The 15,882-nt window shown below is 38.4% G+C and overlaps 1 protein-coding gene across 1 annotated transcript; it reads right to left on the bottom strand.

Moving 5' to 3' along the window:
- Positions 1–11,551: 11,551 nt before the first annotated feature.
- On the bottom strand, positions 11,552–15,548 carry LOC122525264. Its single transcript, XM_043647938.1, has 6 exons — positions 15,178–15,548; positions 14,802–15,057; positions 14,307–14,662; positions 12,763–14,026; positions 12,521–12,691; positions 11,552–12,430 (listed from the first exon to the last, which is right to left on the bottom strand). The coding sequence occupies exons 1-6, from the start codon at positions 15,546–15,548 to the stop codon at positions 11,552–11,554; spliced, it is 3,297 nt and encodes a 1,098-aa protein (XP_043503873.1).
- Positions 15,549–15,882: the final 334 nt, after the last annotated feature.

Here is a 15,882-nt window from a genome sequence, read left to right on the forward strand (position 1 = left end):
TTCTACAATATTTTACAATACTTTGCCATTTACCATAAACATATATATATATATATATATATATATATATATATATATATATATCATCCTAAATAAACTATATTACCAGCATAACAACTTAATACTAAAAAATTCAACTTATTAACTTACTTAAACAAAAACAAACAAAATTATTTTAACACTCTTCTTTCAAACCCTTCCGATTCTCTTCTCTTTCCTATCACTCGTTTTAATATTTCTGCCTCCTTCGCATCCTGACTTAGTATCTCTTCTATTCCAATCTCACTCCTCGTTACTTCACATGTTCCTAGTATGATCATGTAATCTTCCTCTCCTTCATTGCACAATCTATTGAATGAATTTGTTCTCTCTTCTCCTCCACCCCTTTCCGAAACTTCTGCTTTTGCATTCATTCCCGCATCTGAATCTTGCTATTATTTTCCTATCCTTCGTTGACATATCCTTTTTCAAATACTCTGGTTTTTCCTCTACTCTTATATACTTGTATATCGCATTATACCTTGAGTTATCTATCTTATCCTTTCTCTCTTCTTTGAATTTCCTTTCCATGTTCAATAATATCTTTTCTCTTACCTCCTCTTTGAACTCTATACCTCTCATATATCTTGACTCCTTTATTCTCACTCTTTTTATTATTCCGACCCTCATCTTTGACTCTTTCCCTATTTTCTCTCTTTCTCTGTCTCTATCCCTTTCTCTTATACATTCCTTGGCCAATTTTATATCTGAATCCCTTATCTTCTCTTCAAATTTTAACGCTCTTCTTAATGCTTTAATTCTCATTTTTTCATATTTACATTCTTTCTCCACTATATAATTTGGCGTATTACTATCTAACCCTAAGGTCCATTTCATATATCTTCTTTGTACACTTTTTAACCTCTCATCTTCCTCCCATCCTCATATTTCCGCTCCAAATAACGCTACCCTCTCCACTAACGCTGTAAACAATTTCTTTCTTGTTCTGTAGCTTTTTTTAAATATCTTTTCTCCTATACTCTACGTATTCTTCATTACAATTATTGCTTTTCTCTTCCTCTCCTCCATGTGCATCTCATTCCTTCCATTCTTCTGTAATATATAACCTAGGTGTCTTATTTCCTCCACTTCCTCTAATTCTCTATTACCCCACTTAAACAATCTATCCTTTCCTTTTCTTTTTTCAAATACCTTAATTTTTGTTTTTGTTTCGCTTAATATCATCTTCTTCATTTCCAGGTACTTCTTAAACCTTCCAAGCATACCTTTCAATTCTTCTTCTCTATCTGCTATTAATACAATATCATCCGCATATGATACGCTCCACACCTTCTCGTTCCCAACTCTACATCCTACTTCTTGCCCTTTTCTCATCTTCTCTTCTAAGTCCGCCGTATAGACATTAAACAGAGTTGGACTTAACGGGCATCCTTGCCTTACTCCCTTTTCCGTCAAAAATTCCTCCGCTACTTCCTCTCCTAGTTTGATTACATTTACTGTTTCTCTGTAAATGTCCATAATCCTCCTACTTAACTTAAACCCCACCCCCATCTCCCTCAACCTTTCCTTTAATACTTCTCTGTCCACCCTGTCAAACGCCTCTTTAAGGTTAACGAAACATGGAAAAACTTTTCCTTTCGGTTTACTTAGCTAATAATCTATTAAATGTTTAATTGAATATATTGCTTCTACTACTCCTCTCTTCTCTCTGAAACCAAACTGGCTCTCTGCTAATTTACCCACTATCTTTTACCTTATATATTATATGCTGTGCAAGGTAATGTTACTCCTCCGTAAATTTTTATAATATCTTTATCCCCTTTTTTATAAATCATGCACATTGTCCCTCTTCTCAACTGTTCCGGTATTTCCCCCTCTTTCCATATTTTCCTCAACAACTCCCACAGCGCTGTCTCCACCTCTTTTGGCATATATTTCCACATTTCATTCTCTAACTTATCCCCACCTGGTTCCTTTCCTAACTTAAGTTTATTGACCTTTCTCAAAAAATCTTCCTTATCCAATTCTTCTTGCTCCTCTATCTGCTGCCCTACCTCTTCCCTCCTCCATTCCCTCTGTTCTCTTCCCCTTCTTTCCTTTCCTCCTAACTTTTCCATGAAATGTTTTTAAATGTTCTATCTTGATATTTTTGCTTATCTCTTCTTTCCGCTACTTTTTGAACCTATTAATAAACCTCCATACCTCACCTTCACCTGTTGCATTTTTAACTTCTCCTCCTCTAAACTTTCAAACCATTTCCTTTTTGCCTTACACCAATTCCTGTACTCTCTTTTTTTGCTTAAATAAAAACTCCTATTTACTTCCTTTTTCCTCCATGACTTCAGAATTTTCCTTATTTCCCTCTTTTTTCCTTTTCATTCCTTATCATACCATTTTCTATCTCCCAACTTCCATGCCTTGACTCGCTTCTTTATTTTAGGTAGTGGGCTTTCTATTACCTCAGTTATCTCTTCCCACCTTCCCTCTATCACCTCTTATTTTCCCAACCAACCTTTACACCTTTCATGATACTGCTCAATCACCTCCCTGGACCAAATTCTTCTTTCTATCTCCTTTTCAACCTTCTCTTCCTCTGCCTTTAATTTTACTTCTTCTTCTAAATATACTTCTAATGGCATATGATCTGCCTCCGTTTTATGCCCTATTCTCATTTCCTTTATCTGGTCAAAAGCCTCCTGATTCCCAATTGCATAATCTATTACCGATTCCCTTCTGCTACCAATATATGTGAACTCTCCTTCCTCTCCTTTCTGCCCATTTACTATGCACTATACTTCTTCTGCTATTTCCTTTAGGAGTCTTCTTCCTTCCTTATTTATTGTCTCATCTTTTGACTGTCTTACTTTAACTCTATTACTTTCCCTTCCCGTTTCTTCTACCCATCCTCCATCATTACCGGTTCTTGCATTCCAATCTCCCACTAACAAAACACATCCTTTTTCCTTTGACTTTACTTTTCCTCTTATAATTTCTATTGTCCTTACTATATCTTGGCTGTACACCCCTATATTTTCCAAATCTGTTCTCCCTGCCTTATCTCCTGCATAACTATATTCTCACTCCAAACCTCAAATTTCCTACCTATCACCCTTTTACTAATTCCTACTATTATTCCTCTTTGCTCTGCTTTATTATAATTTCTTGATGATGCTACACATTTCCACTCAAACTTTCTTGGCATCTTCCCTTCTAACCCTGCCCATTTATCTTTCTCTAACCTTTCTCTACTAATATTACACCCTCAAAACCACTCAGATACTTCCACACTTCTTTGTCCTTACTTAACACCCCCGCTACATTCCACACATACATACTCATTCTTTTTTTACTCTCCTCCCCCATCTCTCTATCTTCCTATTGATCTTAATTCTTCCTTCTCTTCTTTCCCTCTTCCACAAACTCACCCCTCCAATCGTCATACCTCATCCATCTATCTTCTATTCAGATCTTCATATAACCTACTCTAGCTCTTTTTCCTTTATACCTCTTTTTTCTTGCCTTATCTAAAATCATCCTCAGGATCTCCCTTTCCTTTATCGTCATCCCTATCAATATACACTCCTCTTCTAAATACTTCTTATTCCTCATTATCTGCTCCCTCATTTCTTTATTCTCCAGCTTTACTACACTAACTTTTTCTCCCTCTGCCCCTTACTCACTCTTACTTCTGTAGCTTTCTCCACTTTACCCTTTACTTTAATATTCTTTTCGATAAACTTCTCCACCTTTTTTTCCAAATTTTCCTTCTCTATGTTTGTACCCCTTATAACAATATTATTCCTTCTCTCTCTCTCCTCTTTCCTTATCCCATTCTAGCCTGTATATTCTCTGTTCCAGTGATTTCTATTCCTCTATCCATTTTGTCTTTCGATCATTCACAATTTCTTCTCCTCTTTCCATTCCTCTTCCCTTTTTTCTAAAATACTAATCAAACATTCTAATTTCTTTTCCATTCTACCCAACTTCTCATTCATCTCTCTACTATCCTGGTTCTCCTTCTCAAAACATAAACTCGACTGCTCCATCTCCTTTTTGTCTGAATTACTCCTTGTTTTGATATTTCCGATCGCTTTACCATTGATTTTACTATTTCTCCTTGACCTGTCAGAAATCTTCCTTACCGACTCTTCCACCAACGCTTTATCCTCTATCCTAACCTCACTTTATCAGGCGTCCTCCCTCTTTTACACTTTTTCCTCCACTCTACACTCTCTTAATCCTTACAGACCTGTTAAACTTTTTCCTTTACTTTACCCTTCCTTCTCTATTCCAGTTGCTGTTCCCTTTACCCTTTAATCTTCTACTTATCACTCTTTTTCTGGGATCTTTCTTCCACACGACCACTCTTACTCGCGCTCCTACCGGAAGTCTCTCAAAACAGTATTTTCAAAGACAATAATCTCGATTTCTCAGAAATAGCTCAACCGATTGGTCTTATATTTTTACACAATATTCTTAGATATTTTTCTCAGGTTTTGACGGAAGGATTTAGAATTAAAAAAATTATTACTATTTTTTTTTTTACAATTTAGAGCGAAAATTTCAGTCAGAAACAAAACATTTTTTTCAGATAAACGCCATTTTGTCAAAAATTTAAATTTTTGATATTTCTCCCTTTTAATACCTGCATTAATCTATCCTTTATAAGAATCCAACACTTGTTTTTATTTCGGTTTATCAAAACCGTCAAAGTGGAGACCACCGCCAAGCGTTTTTATTTATAGGACGTTCAGGAAATCATCTACAGGAGCGTTGCACATTAATATTTTTACATGATCGACGCGCTATTCTATTCCTAAAAGTAGGCTCTATTTGAATTACGATCACTTATAATTGATAAATTAAAACTTTTTCTATAAAAAATTCATAAAAAGACGTCTTTTTTGAGCCACACAACTGCGTATAACCCCTTTAGATTTTTACTTCTTAATATTTTATATCTTTCCCAACTTTAAAAGCCAAAAATTGCAAAATTATAAACAAGAAAATTAAAAGCAAGTCGTAATAAATTCAAAGGTTTAACTTATTTTTTGGATAACATTAAATCGGCTCGCTAGCAAATTAATATGTACGCTTGTATTGAATGAGATAATATATGTCATTGAGTATGAAAGTGGCCTTAGTCATTGGAAATATTCAATGACATGTTTCTTCTTAAACGTTACTTTTAAAAATTTGAAATTTTACAAAATAAGTATTTTTTAAGAATAAATATATACTAATTTCATATATATGTTTGTCATTATAATAGATTATTTTTAAATTCATTAAAATGAACAACTTATGACCTTAATCATTATCAAAAGCCTCTATTTCGATAAATTAAAAATTCTTATTTATTTTTAAAGTTTGCTTGGCATTGATTAATTTTATTAATAAATTTTCTATTTATATTTTATTTAATTTTTTTATTTAATTATAAAAAATTTCAGAAAATATGGCGTCATTAAGCGGTCAACCGTATCAAGAGGAACAGTTTTCTATATTAAAAGAGTCAAATTTTTATAATCAACGAGGTGAAATTGCAACATTTTATTCAGAAAAAAATATTTTCATAACAGGATGCTTAGGAATTTTAGAAAGGCTTATAATGGAAAAACTTTTGAAGTAAAAATGTTTTATATGTTTTCGTTCTCGATTTAATTTATACACTCCTAATAAAATTTCAATCATAAATTTTCAATAAATTTTCATACAATGTACAATAGGGTAGTTCTTATTTTGATTATTTTTGAATTTTTTTTCTCCCAGAGGTTTATATGGTTTTAATTAAATAAATAAATATTCCTTAAGTTTAAAATCTATAACCTAATATAACATTTGCCGCAGAGCACTGTAAGATTTCTATCTAAATAGCATGGAATATTTGTCATTGAAGAACAGTTTTTCTTTTTTTAAATAATTGATAATACAATTATAAATAATAATATAATATTAAATTAGAAATTCAGCAGACTCTATCTATAAACAGTAGCTACCCTACAAAATTTTAACAGATTTTTCATCATTATAATTTTATATATATATATGTAAGTTTGGGGATAAATCCAAACTGTAAGGCGACTCGCTAGAGGGAGCCGCTTGACACTCAGACCAAGCTCAAGTCGCCTGGCCGTGGCACTTGAGAGTCGTAACTACGGAAGACGAGAAGTAAACTCGTAGAGATATTTTTGTTATAGATTAAATGTGTATTGATTAAAGTTATATTTGTTTTATTCATAATAAAAGGAAGCTGTACATATTGTTGATTCAGTTTCAACTTAGCATCAACCGTTGTACTAATTATTCAACCGTAGTTACCATCATTACCAAGACAAAGAAATTGTCTTATATATATATTAGGGTGTTTCATTTATAGGCAATATTTCTTTTTCATCTGTTATACCAGAAAATCTCATACTTTATGGAAAATAAAAAATACTGCTGCTGGGTAAAAGGTTTTAAGTCGAATATCGGCTTAGCTCATTCAAATTTCGATTTGCCATTTAAATAACAAAGAAAAAAATATTCTTTGTTTTATTTGAATTTTTCACTTTCAACAAATTTTTTTCGAAAAATCCTTCTCATAGCTTTTGAAGGAAATTAAATTCTCTACAAAAATGTTCCTCATGGTCGAAACAGTACAACCAGTTATTTCGGAGTAATAGCGCGTCAAACATGAACATTTTTAAAAATAGAGATTAAATTCTATTTAATTACCAGTTTATTAAATTTATATAAATAATTTAATTATATTATACATTTTAGAGCATGAACATTTTTAATTTAACTATTGTCTCGTTTTATTCAAGCAATCAAATTATTATTATTATTAATTAATTGTAACTACTGTGAAATAGTAACATCCATGTACGGAAATCATATTTTCCCGCAAAAATTTATAGTATTGTTAGTTCGAGATTTTATTGAGGTTAGCACTGTTTCCTATTTTTATCGATCTCTGCATTTTAATTTCCTTCAAAAGCTATAAGGATTTTTCGAAAAAAATTTCTTTGACGGTGAAAAATTCAATTAAAACAAAGAAAAATGTTTTTCTGTGTTATTTAAATAGCAAATCGAATTTTTGAATAAGCTAAGCCGCTATTCGACTTAAAACCTTTTACATAGCGGCAATATTTTTTATTTTCCATTAAGTATGAGATTTTCTGGTATTACAGATGAAAAAAAAATATTGCCTAATAATGAAACACTCTAATATATATACATGTAAAGAAATAATTATTTAATTAATTTACCGCGTTAGTCAAAATCGTCGGTACATACAACTGACATACAAGTCAGCTGTTGTAAAAGATAGTGGGAAAAGATAAGAATTGCGAGATCAGTCGCGAGCGTTTACTTGAGCAGTAGGGACGATACGGTTTATAACGAACACTAAATGCCGTTTCTTCTCGTTACAGAAACACAATTTTGTTTTTAACTGTATTCGACCTACACCATAAATAGTCTTATAAAACGACATTTTTGTCCATTAAAATTCAAAAAGAGAAACTGAAGAAAAATGGAGAAATTACGTTTCGAATTTATCATGAAAGCAGCCACAGACAAGAAGTCGAACGCGCTATTAGTGACTTCCATTAAAACACAAGACGGCGAAACTTTTGACCTGCCAGAAGAATTGCAGAATGTAAACTTACACACGGAATTAATGAGGACCGATAAATTTAGGAAAGATAAAAACAAAACTTAAAAAGGAATCAGAATAGAAACGCGTGGATTATATTGAACTCTGAATTGCGGGCTACATACATTGATAAAGGGGGTATATCCAGCTCGGGGATATGTTATTAGAAGAAAGATGGGAAGAACCGAAGGGCAATAATTCAAACGGCCTATCAAAAGAAGATATGAAACAAACTTTAAGTAGTGGTACCCCAAACAACGACTGAACAAAAAAGGACAATCAGGTAATCTTCAGAAAGGGTAATTTTAGAAAAATTTACCAACAAAAAAAGCAATGTTACCTAATGGATAGATCTATTCGAAAGAGAATGCGAACGCCTGGATGTGCAACGAGATGAGGAAAAAATAGAAATTCTGAGATTTTTCTTAAAAGGTTCTTGCGTTGACTGGTACAGTTCGATGTTAATGAAAAATTCCATAAATTCGAGTTGGGCAGACTGGAAAGAAGATTTCGTTGATACTTACTCAGATAAGGGATGGTCAACAGCAAATATGCTATAAATTTTAAACATAAGTTGCTCATTACTGGACTATGAATTAAAAAAAAAAAAAATACTTCTGGAAGTAGATAAAAATATGAATGCTGAAATGATGATATTATTGATCACCACTAGTCTGCCAGACTACATCACGGATAGAATCGACCGAAACGAATCAAAGGAAGGAAGATCTGTTAACAGGATCAAAAGTCTGGAATACTTGATAGAAAAAAAGAGACTTCAGTGGAAAAAAATCCACCTCCAACTTACAAAATAAAGTAGAAAAGAAAATTCCTGTAAAGTATGCGAGTAAATGGAAAAAAAGAATAGATAATACCCCGAAAGCGTTTGCTGGTTCAGAAACAAAAACGGATAAAGGGAAGAAAAGAATCCAATAAAATTAGTCAATAATTCACAACTGGAAGTTTCACAAAATGAAGAGCCAAAAAAACTAGTATTGCTGCCATTGATAAAGTAAAGTTATTATTGGACAATAAAATGGAGATTGATGGAATTTATGACGCTGGTGCGAATGTTTCGTTAATCTGTTCAAAGTTGTTAAAAATCAAAAATGAAAAACCCAATGAATCCAAAAAACTACGAGATTAAAACGATCAATGGCGTAAGAAGAGCTAGTGGTTTCTCAATTTAAGTAAAAAAATTTTTATATAGAAAAAAAAAAAGTTTACATAGTAGACGAAGAAAAGTTCGACAATAAATTTCTTTATCGGAATTGTTCGAGAAATAACTAGTTGGGATAGAGATGAGCGAAGAGAAAGATCGGATATTATAGAACAAGGATAATAGACGGACGCGATAGGCAAGTGGACTGTATTATTTTAATTTCTGGTAGAGTTCGTATGTAACGAGATTTATTAAAATTTGTGAACAAAGAAAAAGAGATAGCAAAATTATAATATGAGTGAATAACTAGTAAATATGGACTACGCCACATGTACCGGATATCACGCCACGTGTGCCGGAAGTACGTAGTACGAGAAGTCGTTAGCAAGGTAATAATAAATTTATATGCGGAAAGACAAGAATGAGAGAGGTCAGAGAGTTATAAAGAGAGGATCTAGAATTAGAGATTAAAAGTTTTAAGAGATTACCTGATATGTCGTTAATGAAAAGATAGTTATAAAGAGATGATCAGTGAGAAAGACACAATACAAGGATTGCCTAGATGAGAAGAAAAAGAGAAGATGAGATGGAACGGTGAGAGATGGAACGGTGAGAGATAAGAATAAAGCGAGATGAAGTCTATGAGATGATGCACAATTCTTTGAGATTTCGAAAAGTACGTCCGCACAGATTAGCTTATTAAACGATTCTACTGGACCACGCCACTTTTCGGTTCGAGTCGAGGAACAGAGCGGAAGATAGAAAAAAGATTACACCAATTAGCGCGTTCCACGCTAGGCGGAAGAGAGAACAACAAAACCAATAAGAGAATAACACGCAGAGGATGACGCCACAAGGGACCAATGATCTATTACACGTTAAGTGGCGTGATCCCTTGATCAATAAAACAATCGATATGTCTTCTTCTCGATGATAACAGCGGCGTCTTAATCATGCTATCCGAGAGGTGCTGTCATCTAATTTAAGAGGCGCAATTTCGAACATTCTCCCCCCCAATTCTCGCGCGTGAATCGAGAATTTGACATGACGAGATGTGCTGAGCTGTTGAACAAACTGTTTCCGTGTGCGGTTGAAGAGGCAATGGTGCGAGCTTGACGATAGGTCTAGTGATAGGCTGGTAGCGGTCTCAGCGTGCAATCCTGCCGAAGAGAGGTTGGGGGGAGTTTGTTGAGAGAGGGTTAGCTTGGGTGGGGAACAAAAAGGTGTGGGGGGGGAAACAAAAAAAAAACCAACAAAAAAAAAAAAAACAAATGGGGGGACAAAAAAAAAGGTGGGGTGGGTGAACCAACAAAAACCCAAAGGAGGGAGAGGAGGGAGGAGAGAGGGGAGACCGTCTTTCTGGGTGTAGTTTATCACTCTGGCGAGAGGCCATTTCGAGGGCGGAAGTCGCTCGTCGGTGATGAGGACAAGAGACCCTTCCCTGATATCGTTCTGCGATGTCTGCCATTGGATGTGGTCTGATGCGCTTGCAGACATCCGTCGACCACCTTCTCCAGTATGCTGGAAGCGCTCTTGAATACCGCTGAAAGTGAGATAACCTGGAATTTGAGATGTCTATTAGAGAAGGCTCGGGGATAGTTTGTCGATGCCTCCCCTCTGAGAAATGCCCTGGTGTTAATGCTCTGATGTAATCAGGGTCCTCCGAGAAGAACTGAGAGGTCGAGAATTAAGAACCGCTTCAACCTGAGCTAAAACGTGGAGAAGTCTTCGAATGTTAGCAATGTATCCGAGATAGTTCGTTTGATATGATACTTAATAGATTTCACCGCCGCCTCCCATTTTCCGCCCATATGTGGTGCTGCTGGAAAATTGAAGATCCAATTAGTGCCATCATTAGCGAGAAGTCTTTGGATCTTGAGAGATTCCTTCGTTGCAGCTGAGAGTAGATCCTTAAGCTGCTTGTTCGCCCCCTGGAAGTTGGTACCACAGTCGCTTCTGAGCGTTTTGGAATACCCCTACGGCTGGTGAACCGGCGAAATGCCTTGAGAAATCCTTCGGTGGTGTAGTCAGAAACTACCTCGAGATGAACGGCAGAGGTAGAGAAGCATATGAATACTGCTATCCAGCCCTTGAAGGACTTTGCACCTCTGCCTTGAAAGGTCTTCATTGTTACTGGCCCGGCGTAATCTAGCCCTGTAGTCTCGAACACAAGAGATGGTGTCACTCGAGATGCCGGTAGTGGAGCCATTAGTTGTTAAGCTCTCACTCCACGTATTCAAGCACAAGTGTGACAATCTTTGAGGAAGGACTTCACTCGAGCACGACCTCCAATAATCAAGAAAGTCCTTCGAATGTAGGAGAGCGTTAGCTGAGTTCCTGCATGCATAATTCTGGCGTGAGCATCGGAGATGACTAGGTTGGTGAATTTTGACTGACGAGGTAGTATTGCTGGATGTTTACTATCTTCATCGAGCTGAGAATTTTGCAACCGTCCACCAACCCTGAGAATTCCAGCACGATCGACAAAGGCCGTGAGTCGTGTCAGAACGTGACGTTTGTGGAGAGATTGACCTGCCGACAACGTTTTAACTCTGGTGAAAAATACGCCTCTTGAGTCGCGCGTGTCCAAACGTTTTAGCCTTCTCCAGATCTGCTGGATTCAATGGCGATGCGGACAAGCTCGAGCCAGGAACCTTTTTAAAGCACGAGACTGCCCTCTGAATGAGTGCAGTGATCCGAAGGAGTTTAGTTAGATGCCTATGAAAAGAGATGATTGAGGAAGGTCAACGAGGTCCCAAACTAGAGGTTGGGCTTGTGAGAGGGCAAGTGAGATGCCAGGGCGTTCCTCCAAATCCTCTTCCGGTGAGGGTGGTATTGACGAGGGCAAAATTCTGGCGACTGAGAAAGCATGGTGGACCACTCCACCATAGTGGGTGATCAATGAGTTGAGATGCACTGAACCCACGAGATGCACAGTCAGCTGGATTGAGCTTTCCGGAGATGAATTTCCAATGAGCATGGGGTACGGACTCGTGAATAGCGGCTACTCTATTGCCTACGAATTCCTTCCATCTCATAGGATTGTTTTTGACCCATGCAAGGGTCACAGAAGAGTCAGACCACAGAAAAGTGAGAACGTCCGAGAGGTCGAGAAGCCTAATTACTTTTCTGGTCAGCTTGGCTAACAGGGCCGCTGCTGAGAGTTCAAGCCTAGGAATTGTCAACCTCTTGAGAGGAGCTACTTTAGTCTTAGCACAGAGTAGACGGAATACTGAGGATGAGTCTGCATACGACACCTTAATATATATAACTGCTGCCATCGCAAGTTGAGAGGCGTCTGAGAATCCATGGATTTGTATTGAGGTTGCCTTTGACGAGAGGTTTATCCATCGGGGAGTCTCTATGACTGATAATTGAGAGAGATGTTGCCTAAACTGAGACCACTCGTGAACGATATCTGGAGTGATATGATCATCCCAGCCAACCTTTTCCAACCAGAGTCGTTGCATGAGAATTTTCGCTTTGATCACTACCGGAGAGAGGAGTCCAAGAGGATCAAACAATTGAGCAACTTCTGAGAGAATGATGCGTTTCGTGACCGCTTGGTAAAAGAGATGGTACCGTGAAAAGTAAACACATCTTCTGAGAATTCCAGGAGATGCCTAAGATCTTGGTAGTGCTATCATCAAACGAATGGACAGGCGAGCTGTCAGACTGTGAGAGAGAGGTACGAGTGAGGTTAGGGGAATTACTTTTCCACTTGTCGAGTGGTAAACAGCGGAGGAGCACATGTCCTCTAACTGAGATGCGACTGCATTGAGATGATCAATAGTCTCTGCCCCCCCTGATATGTCGTCAACATAACTTCCCTTGAGAATAGGGTTTACTGCAAGAGGATAATTATGACCTTCATCCTCAACTAGCTGTTTAAGAATGCGACAGGCTAGATAAGAGCTGAGCGAGTACCATACGTGACAGATGTAAGCTGATATGCCTGAACTTGAGATGATTCATTGACCCAGAGAATTCGTTGAAGGTCATGGTCTTTGGGATGTACTTGGATTTGGCGGAACATTTTAACAATATCTGTTATGAAAATGTACTTGTGTTGCCTGATCCACAGCAGTACATCGAAAATGTCCGTTTGAGTCTTCGGACCAGTGTGCATAAGATCATTGAGAGAGATACCGGTTGAAGACTTGGCTGAACCGTTGAAAACTACCCGCAGTTTGGTGGAGGAACTTTGCTCGCGCCAAACTCCGTGATGCGGGAGATAAAACGCCTGAGATGGCTCAGGAGCATCGAGAGGAACAGGAACCATATGTCCTAAAGACTCATATTCTTTAAGAAAACCAGAGTAGGTCTCCTTGAAATTCCTATCGGTTTCGAATTTCTTGAGAAGTCTTTCAAGGCATCTCATGGCAAGAGACCTTGAATGCCCGAGGGTGGATATGTCTTTCGAGAATGGCAGACGAACCATGTAACGACCAGTTGGCAATCGAGAGTGCGTATCAACAAAGTGCTGCTCGCATTGCGATTCAGCGAGAGTCAAGGTTGATGCGGGGGAAGATGAGACTTCTTCCTGAACCCAGAATTTTGTGAGAGCTTTGTCAAGAGAATCGTTAGAGATGGCATGGCAGATTTTGAGAGGATCGACCTTGCTCGAGTTGGAAGTTGCGCCTAGAACTGCCCAACCGAACCTCGTGTGGAAGGCTATAGGTTCTGAGTCGCCTCCCATAACAAGCCGAGAGGACTTGAGAACTCGTCTTAGATTATCAGCACCAATGAGAATGTCAATGTGATCTGGAGTGAGAAAGTCAGGATCAGCTAATTTAAGAGATCTGAGATGAGGCCAGTCTTGCTCCGATATTACAGACGACGGCAATTGAGATGTTTTTTGCAAAATGAATGCCTTAAGGTGAACCCGAGATGACGAGTATGTCGATTGGAGAACCAAGGACACTTGACCTTGGGTCGCTCCTGGAGATGTACTACCCACACCCTGAATAGGAATGTTTCCTGGAGAACGGCTAAGCTTTAGCTTATCTATGATTTTAGAAGAAACTAAAGTCAACTCCGATCCAGGATCAATGAGAAGACGTACTAGCTTAGGCGATCCATTTAAAGATATGGCAAAAGCTTTACAAGTAGCTAAGAGTACTGGAGCTCGAGAGCACGTTGAAAGCGAGGGATTAGACGAACGATCGATGTCTGAGATAGGTGACGAAAATCTGACTCGTTTGGTCGTCTGAGAGGACCTTGAGGAAGATGAGATGGTCGACTTTACAATGGATCTGAGAGGACGATGTGGGTAATGAGATGTCCTACCTGTTTCTCATTCTGAGGACGACTTTTTTGAAGAGTCCTTAGAAGAACTCTTCTTGATAGATATGGGTTTGGTAGGAGATGATCGAGTTGAAGATGACTTTAAGCTGGAGGATCGGCGATGAGATGACTTTGAACTGGAGGATCGGCGATGAGATGACTTTGAACCGAAGATTTCCGACGGTCCTCTCTCGGTGACTCATCCGAGGATGCCCGTGAGCTCTGAAGGGCGAGACTCTCTGAGATGTCTGTGTTGTTTCTGATAGAGTGCTCGAAGACCTTGAGATTGGCAGAGATGATCTTGATTTTGGAGGAGATGTCCTAGGTGATGGAGGAGATGTCCGCGATGGAGGAGATGTCCTTGGCGATGGAGGAGATGTCCTTTTCTCGAGATGAATGAGCGTGTGATGTCGATCTCCACACTCGTTGCATCGTCTATTACTCCTGCACTGCCTGACGTTATGCCTGCCTAGGCAATTGTAGCACAGGCGATATTCTGCGATAACTTTCTCCTTCTTATTGTGGCTTAGCTGCTTGAATAAGGACAGAAAGCGATGTAGTGCCTGTGACTACAGTAAGTACATGTATTAGAGAGGTCTTCTATAAATGCATAGGATGTTTTTTAATTGTTCTTTCATCCATTTTCACCTGAGATGTTGATGCTGGCGTAGTAGCCGAAACCTTATGTTTAAGGCCCTAGCGTAGGACCTTGTGGGGGCTGATTTGGGCTGTTGAGATGTTCTTTGCGACGATCCTCCTCGTAAGACTACGAGTCTCGATATGTTCCAACGCTCTAGCTGTGCTAGTGAGATGACTTAAGAGTTGTTCTAGTGGTGGGAACTCGCGTGATGTTCCCAACCTTGTTTCCCAGTCCTCGCGAGTTTTGTCGTCTAACGCCAATCCCACCTGATGAACTAGGATGTGATCCCATTGATCAACCGGGCATCCTAAAGTCTCTAGAGCACTTAGAGATACGTGACGATTTAATGATTTTGTGGAGGGATCCAGATGACCTTTCCTTGATGCGAGGAAGGGCCATCAGCCTATCGAGATGAGCTAGAATCAATAGGCGTTTTTGTCGAACCTGTCAGACAACCTATTCCATGCTATATCGAAGGAATCAGCGGATAGCTTTAGATTTGATATGACTTTAGCCGCCTCTCCCTCCAAGCTGGTCCTTAAATAATGCAACTTCTCAACCTGTGAGAGGTCTGGGTTATTTTTTATCATAGAGGAAAATAATTCCTCAAAGGGTCTCCAGTCTGAGAAGGCACCTGAGAATTTCGGCAGCGAGATGTTCGGCAGTACCGTCCTTGGACGAGATTGTGTCTGAGATGTGACTGGCGGTACCTGTTGAGAAAGCTCCTCTATACGCTGGTTTAGTAGCGTAAGTCCAGCTAGATATTTTTGCATGGTCGTATCATAACGGTTATCCTTAAAGTAGGACTGTTCCATAGCCGTGTCTCGAGATGACGATACTATTCGGTCGTGTTCAGCATCGAACTTTTGCCACGCTGTTCGAAGCAGTTCCCTTGTGTCGACCGCGGTAGAGAGAATCATTGAATTAATGTTTTTGATGTTGGCTGTAAGGCTTGAGATGTATCAGCACGCGCCTCCTGCAGCGCTAGTTTCGCAGCCATGTTGATGTAGGATTGCATTGATACGTGAAACTATAAAGGAGTAGTAGGGCCGCCCCCACTACTTCCCAAGATGATCCGTGAGTGGGGAGATGACGATAAGTCTCGAGCGCTAGCTTCCAACGCCACCTAGATTTTCCCTAGCGAACTAG

The sequence above is a fragment of the Polistes fuscatus genome, unplaced genomic scaffold (assembly GCF_010416935.1).
Source record: "Polistes fuscatus isolate 324 unplaced genomic scaffold, CU_Pfus_HIC Scaffold87, whole genome shotgun sequence".
In the NCBI taxonomy this organism is placed as follows: Eukaryota; Metazoa; Arthropoda; class Insecta; order Hymenoptera; family Vespidae; genus Polistes; species Polistes fuscatus.